Genomic DNA, 8,197 nt, shown 5'->3' with positions numbered 1-8,197 from the left:
ACCACGAAAACATTACTCCATCAAACTCATCTGGTCTCAGATTAATACAAATGGTATCACTGCTGTGAATGAAAAAATAAGCCAAGACATATTGAGATGAGAGATATGGATTGTGGATGGAAGGGAGCTTTGGAGAAGAGAGGAAAGAGAAAAAAAGTAGGAATAGTAAATCAATTAGATATATGGTATAAAGAAAGAAGTGGTTATGGTGCCCCCACTACAAAGTCAGATGCCTTTCCGACTTCAATCCACAGCCCTTCATTAGGGCTCAAAAGCTTTCATCTGACAAAGAGTACCTATCACATCCCATTACATATACACACAAATGCATTTGTATTGCACTCACATATTCATATACCTCTATATTTACATACATACAATTATAGTCATTCTCTTACAACACTGATGATGTGGACAGCTATGGATCTTTTTGTCCTTTTTTTATCATGTCAATGAATCAGAAAGCAAAGGTGCGTCAGCATGTGGCGAGCAGTTATAATTTTTGCACAAGTTTATATCAATACTTGAAATTATATACTTTTTTTTCAGTTTTTATCAAGGCATTTAAATGTATACATTCACATTAACAATATTTTAATATATATATATTTTCAATTATATACAAAAATCTGAACCAAGAACCCACATACCATTTTGGTACATTCTATTTCCATCAATAACCAAGGCTCTACAGCATATTTACACATCTCGATCACTTATCATAACATTCACAGAATCATGAAGAGTGACTTCTAGGCAACCACTTCCTGCCAAGTTCCTTTTATTTTCATGAACCATTATGCTGTGATGTCTTACTTGTGCAATCTTTTGTAAGCAGCATTCAAAGAATGCATGACCTTATCTCTGCTAAGAATGCACATGATTTAATGAAATGAATTACAGTGTGCATGTGACAATTTGTTTATAGCATATCCTCCTTCAAAATGCTTTAATCTTAACACCTTACCAGAGCTAAGTGTGATGTCCAACTTCCCAACACCCCCTCTACCATTCTCATGGCATCTGCTATCTTGTTTCTACAGAATACTAAAATCTTCGTCTATTCACCAGAGACAGACAGAGGGAGATAAAAGAAAAAAAAATTCAGCAATGCTGAAATAAATAAATCCTATCAAGACAAGTTATTTTCTTACAAAACACCTTAGCCCATGTATGCCCAGAGTCAAATTGTTGAGTGCACATTAAAACAGTGGAGTGTTAATGAACAAGGCACAACTCCACCTTGAAAGTTTATAGCAATGATAATGATGATAGCAAAAACATTCTTACTAGTCACTCTCGTGCTTTGGTAGTGAAACAGAAAACTTGTAATACATTATAAGCCAATTGTACTTCTGTAACTCATGAAATAATGGCAAAACCTCTCAAGGAAACTCAAACTGACAAGTTTTCTAATCCTTACCCTCATTCACTCACTAAAGATTTTTCTTCTACCCATGTATTTCATAATTCACTATATAGATCTAGGAAAGATATCCACCTTAATCCTATTAGGTGAGAAAATTAATACTTTAAAAATCTTAATTACACTGAGACCTTTCTATACTTTGGCAGCATTAAAAAAAATATCTATCACACATACAACCCAACAGGAGGGCAGAAACTTGCAGATCCTTTGTCATTAAGTATGATTTTCAAGTTATAAAATCCATGATTGAATTTTTCAGTCTTGAAACTGCCCATGGTACATGCATGAGCAGGACTTTCTCCAATGTCCTCCTCTTGCATACTTCATCTCGATTTTCATCCAAAATGATGATTAAATCTGATGCTCCTCTCATTGCAGTCCCTTGAGTGTGTAGGCTAGTTCCTGATATTGCCAAAACAATCCAACTTATTGGAAAAGGCAGTGTATGTAAGGAATTGCCAAATAATATCCTTGACCTTAATCAGTACCAAAGTACTTCTGACCAAAGTGGTTTGGCGCAACAGGATGAACTTCTGTCGTGAGAATCTTCATCTGTTGGAAACAGTAAAATAAACAATTTGAACTATACAGCCAAAAATTATAAGCACAGAATTTTTTTTTTATATACATATTTATAGGGAGAGAGGAGAGAGACAGGGAGAGAGACACAAGGCAGCAAACTACTGAAATATGTACAATAACCTACCACCAGCCCTGTACAACACATTCATACATACATATACCAAAGGCTTTTTCCCCCTTCCAAGGGAGGTAGCCAAAAGAAACAACAGGCATAAAAACCATTCCCACCCATTCCATCCCTAATACACTCCACTCCATTCCACCCCCTCTCTTATCTTGGCACCTGGATGACGGGTCATCCCTGCATCCTGTCCACTGCCCTGGGTCAGAAGCAGTGACTCAAGAGACAGCACATCCACAGCAAGGCCACTTCATTATATTGGCGACCCCCCCCCCCTCTCTCTCCGTCCCCTCATGCAGAAAAGGAGAAGACTGGGAGAAATCCCTTCGGGCTGCATCAAATTTTTCTCACATACTACCTCACCCCCCATCCCCACACCCATTCTATCTCATGCATCACAGCATCATCCACATACAACCATTCTCCATTCACCCCTGTCTTTCCTCAACAGACATTCCCTTTCAAAATTTTGTCATACTCTTACCCCATTTCAAATCTGCTCTCCTCTTTGCCTCCTTTATCTCATGCTTAACTTCCCTTCTCTTCCGTTTCTTCTCTTCTACACCCTTCTTTATTTCCTCATCCCACCACTAACTACCCTTCCTTCTATTTCCCTTCTCTTCCGTTTCTTCTCTTCTACACCCTTCTTTATTTCCTCATCCCACCACTAACTACCCTTCCTTCTATTTCCCTTCTCTTCCGTTTCTTCTCTTCTACACCCTTCTTTATTTCCTCATCCCACCACTAACTACCCTTCCTTCTATTTCCTCCCGCCCTCCTTGTTCCACACACCATCTTTGCACACCTTATGACTCCCTCCTTGAACCGTCCCCATTCCTCCTCCACTCCTAGTTCTATTCTATCCTTCACTCCCTCCCACTCCTCTCAGCTTCTTATATTCCTTCTCCTTTTCTTTCTCATTTAAGCAGTTCACTCTAAGTACCTCCCTACCTTCTGCCCTTTTCCTCTTTCTCCACTCGCAATTTACCTTCCACCAGAAAATGATGTGATATTCCCCCACTCTCCCCCCTTGGAACATGTACATCCTCAACTCTTCCTACCATACTCCTGGTCACCACTATATAGTCTATTAACACACTATCTGCCACCCTTCCATCCACCACTGTCTCCCATGTGTACTTATGCTTGACTTTCTTCCTAAACACTGTATTTGCTATCATCAACTCTCTTTCTGGACACATCTCCACCATCAATTCTCCACTACGATATTTACCTGGAACTCCATACTTCCCAATCACTGTCTATTGGTTCGTTTCCTACCCTAGCATTAAGGTCTCCCAATACAACTATAATGACATTTCTCCCTAATCCCTCTATGCACTCATTTAAATCTACCCAAAAAGCCTCCCTTTCCTCTACGCTCTTCTCACTACCAGGACCATACGCACTTACAAAAACCCACATCTCTCTTTCCAGCTTCACCTTCATCCACATCAACCTCCTTTCACACCACTACATGCTTACCTATCTCTTCATTTACTAGTATAGCCACCCCTTCTCTCCCTTGTCCTCTCTTCACTCCTGAGAACCTCCCAGCTACACTCCCAAACTCACACTCGCCCTTCCCTTTCAATTTAGTTTCACTCAAAGCCAGCACATCCATCTTTCTTCTCACAAACATACTGCTTATCTCTTCCCTTTTACTCTCATCAGTAACATATCCATGCACATTAAAAGACCCAAACCTTAGGGTACTGGTTGGAAAACTCCTAGACCCTCTTTATGCCTTTACTTTTTTTTAGGAATGTCCCCTTTGGGGCTACAGGTAGCAGGACTCCTAATCCTATCCCCTGTCCTGTTTTTTGTCACCTCTTACAACTCAAGTGGGAAGACTTGGTGGTAGCATTATTTTCCCCCACCACAGGGTAGGCGAACAAAGGAAATGGTACAGGACAGCAACAATGGAGGGACAGTCGTAGTATAATAAGAGTGTCATCATTTCTCTATGAACAGAGTCTTCCTCTATCATAGACAAAATGATGTGTGGCTCTGGTCCGTAGGGGCACCCCATAGAGAAACTGCATGCTACTTTGCCACAATAACATGGAGCCAATACTCCAGACAGAGGAAACAACAATAATAAAAAAAAATATATATACTTTCATGCCAAATAAAACAGTGCTACACTATTACTCACCTTGGGAAAGGCATTTGTGACTGTGCGAGCAGCTGCAGGTGTGGAAAACAAGTTGAGCAATATTACATTTTCTTCCTCTACTGCATGTTCTTGTAAAACAGTCATTGCTTTTATCACAGTATTTCCGGAACCTGAAATGAAGTCATCCACTTCAGTCATGTACTTTAAGTGCAAAAAATGCTCTAATACAGCAATGCAGACTTTTGTTCTTTTATCCTGACGAGTCAAGGCATGTCAAGACAGCCCGCCACATAAAATGGGGAAAGGTCATTGGTATATACATACCTATGCATGCCTTAATCCCCCTTATGAGGAGGGGAGGCAAGGGGGTTGATTCAAAGCAGACATACATACTCAAAGACCACTAAGCATCATTTTCACGAAGGGTTGCCTCTCGCTCCCTCCCCTATCACAGCCACCCCCCCCCCTTCTCATCCACTTAATGTTCCCATACATATACGAGGGTGATAAATCATCTATACACATCTACAGGTAAATAATTTTCATGTCTGTTATAGGTAAAATGCTAGAATCATTAATAGGTAATAGAATCAGAGATCACATCACGAGATAATTCAATTTGTGACTCACCATAGGATGGATATTAATTTCACTAGAATCAGTACAGGAGAGAATGACCAAAAAGATACATGGGCTTAGAAATTTACATTGAGGACAGACTTAGGCACATTGATTTACATTCTCTGGCACAGATGCAGAGTGTGGGGGTGATCTAATAGAGGTGTTCAAGGGCTTTAAAAAGGGTGATGCAGACAAGGTCATTATATGAAAGACAACAGGGCAGGACTCTCAGTAATGGATTTAAATTGGAAAGATTTTGATCTTAAGAAAATAGGCAATAACTGGTTCACCAACAGAGTGGTTAACAAATGAAATAGACTTAGTAACCATGTGTGGAGCACTGAAACTATTGGTTGTTTTAAAAGGTTAGGTCATTTTTTGGATGGGGATGATAGGCAGTAATGAATATGGAACTGCATGGTGTAAGCCTTATGGTCTATTTCTTTCTTACATACATACATATACCAAGGCTTTTCCCCCCTTAGAAGGGGGGTAGCCAAAAAGAAAAAGGCATAAAATCATTCCCACCCTTTCCATCCCTGAATACACTCCACACCCCTCCACCCTCCCTCTTATCTTAGCACCTCCTGAAATGACGGGTCATCCCTGCACCTTGTCCACTGCCCTGGGTCAGAAGCAGTGTCGCAAGACACAGCACATCCACAGCAAGGCCACTTCATTAAATCGGCGACATCCCCTCTCCGTCCCCCCATTGCATAAAATGAGAGGACGGGGAGAAATCCCTTCGGGCTGCATCAAATTTTGCTCACACATACTACCTCACCCCCCATCCACCCGCCCATTCCACCTCATGCAATCACAACATCATCCATATACAACCATTCTCCATTCACCCCTGTCTTCTGTCCTCTCCTGTCCTTCCTCAACAGACATTCCCCTCTTCCCCAAAGCCCCCTTCACCCCATCCATCCACCTCATCCTAGGACGTCCCCTCATGTTCACTCCCTCCACATCTCTTTTACTAGTCTTTCTTCACTCATTCTTTCCATGTGTCCAAACCATCCTAATATTCTTTCATCAACCCCATCTCCCAGCTCCTTTTCCTATTTCATTCTTATGTTCTTATATTTTGGACTCATCATAGTTTGATACACCTTCTCCTTGCATCCACCCATCTCATTCTCAGCCCCACTCTCTAAAGTTATTTTATCCCATTTCTGCTTTCTAACTTTTTGCACGCATGTACTCTCATGTTTTCCACTGCCCAACCCACCATAATTTTTACAGACACTATCCAACACTTATCTTTCCATGCCCAGTTTCTACCTCACTTTCCCCCTTACAATGGAGGTAGCCAAAGTCAAAGGCATAAATCCAATCCCATCCATTTCATCCCCACACACTCTACCCCCATTCACCACCCACTCCCTCCCTCTTTTCTTGGCTCCTCCTGGATGACTGGTCATCCCTGCATCTCATCTACTACCCTGGGTCAGAAGCAATGCAGCAAGACCCAGCAAGGCTGCTTCACTTAATCGGCGACCCCCTTCTTCGTCCCCTCTTCCAGAAAAAGAAGACGGGACCTTTGGGCTGCATCAAAATATTCATACATACCCCCCCTAACTCCCATGCATAACAGCATCATCCATACACAACCATTTTCCACTCACCACTATCTTCTGTCTTCTCCCTTCCTTCCTCAACAGACATTTCCCTATTTCCCAATGCCCCTTTTGTACTATTGTACTTCTCAAATATGTTCAAGCTCAATCTTTCTGCTTCCCTCACATTCAAATCTATCCTATACAATGTCATGGATACAGTAATTGCCTCAAACTTTTTCTTTGCATTCATCTTCAGATACATCTATTAAAAACACTTCATTCCCTTTTAGACATTTACTTCCCACCTTTACTAAATCAGTCATCTCTCCACTACTCCTCTATTCACTGCCACATGTGACCCAAATACTCAAATATCTCCAGTTCCCTAGCTTATCACATACCAGACTTATATCAACCCACCACCATCATCACTTCTTGTATATCTTGCTACTTTCCTTTTTGTTCTTATTTACTCTTAGCTCTCTCCTTACATAGACATTTTCAAACTCTGCTATCAGCTGCAGTCTCTTTTCAGAATCTGCCTGAATAGGTTATTATGAAACAAATACATTAATACCATCATCAAATGCTGACACCTTCCTAAAAAAATACTTACTCATAATTGGATACATAAGAAGGACTTTACGTTGACTGATATCTTCTGGGAATTTGGCATATACTACTCGTGCTTCATGGGTATCTACATCTGATTCCACCAAGATTTTTCCCAAACGAATAGAACGACAGCACGACCGCAAACCCTGAAAAATACAAATACTATAACAAGATTCATTATTTAGGATTTAATTTTTACTGTATTAATCATATGTAGATGCTACTTTAACATGTCTGCAAGAAGTAGCACCACTATCATGAGAGGTTTCACAAACAGAACCTCCACATTGAGAGACACATACGAACGACTTTTTCGCCTTACAAGGGAGGTAGACAAAAACATACATATACCAAAGGCTTTCCCCTTTACAATGGAGATAGCCAAATAAACAGGCATAAAAACCACCCCTACCCATTTCATCCCCAACATACTCCACTCCCATTTCCCTTTCTTATCTTGGCTCCTCCTAAATGATGGGTCATCCCTGCATCTTACCTACTGCCCTGGGTCAGAAGCAGTGTCACAAGACGCAGCACATCTACAGCAAAGCCACTTCATTAAATCGGTGACCTCCCCTCTCCATCCCCTCATGCAGAAATGGAGAAGATGAAAAGAAATCCCAACAGGCTGCATCAATTTATTCCTCACACAAACTCCCTCACCCCTTCATCCCCCACCCATTCCCCCTTATGGACCACAGCATCATCTATAAACAACTATTCTCCATTCACAACTATCTTCTGTCTTCTCCCGTCATTCCTCAACAGACATTCCCCCTCTTTCCCTATGCCCCTTTTACCCCATCCATCCATCCATCTCATCCTTGGTCACAACCTTATGTTCACTCCTTCCACCTCTGACTTCCACACCTCTTTTACTAATCTACCTTCACTCATTCTTTCCCTGTGTCCAAACCATCCCAACACTTTCATCAACCCTATCTCCCAACTCCCTTTCCACCCCTGTTCTCCTCCTCTCCTTGTTTCTCACCCTATCTAGCCTTGTAACCCCTATCACAGGGAAACTTCATCTCAAACACATTTAAACTCCTCTCCTATGTTCCATCTTTCTGCCCCATACAGTTCTGTTGGCAAAATCATTCCTTCATACAATCTCCTCTTACCATCCATTTCCAAATGTCTAT

General features: G+C 41.2%; 1 protein-coding gene across 3 annotated transcripts in view; it reads right to left on the bottom strand.

The window, feature by feature from the left end:
• Positions 1-577: 577 nt before the first annotated feature.
• The window catches only part of kri (uracil phosphoribosyltransferase krishah), a 113,730-nt gene continuing 106,110 nt past the window's right edge, over positions 578-8,197 (bottom strand). For all 3 annotated transcript variants that reach the window (XM_076184323.1, XM_076184322.1, XM_076184324.1), the window contains exons 6-8: positions 7,054-7,198; positions 4,291-4,421; positions 578-1,981 (exon numbers count right to left, since the gene is read on the bottom strand). In XM_076184323.1, the coding sequence (XP_076040438.1) occupies positions 1,907-1,981; positions 4,291-4,421; positions 7,054-7,198 (351 nt within the window). In that variant the 3' untranslated portion in view covers positions 578-1,906. The remainder of the gene's footprint in view (positions 1,982-4,290; positions 4,422-7,053; positions 7,199-8,197) is intronic.

This window comes from Oratosquilla oratoria, chromosome 4 (genome assembly GCF_046742065.1).
Source record: "Oratosquilla oratoria isolate Oo_2021 chromosome 4, ASM4674206v1, whole genome shotgun sequence".
Classification (NCBI taxonomy): Eukaryota; Metazoa; Arthropoda; class Malacostraca; order Stomatopoda; family Squillidae; genus Oratosquilla; species Oratosquilla oratoria.
Note: the sequence above shows the minus strand (reverse complement) of the source record. Positions and strands in the feature narration are given on the sequence as shown.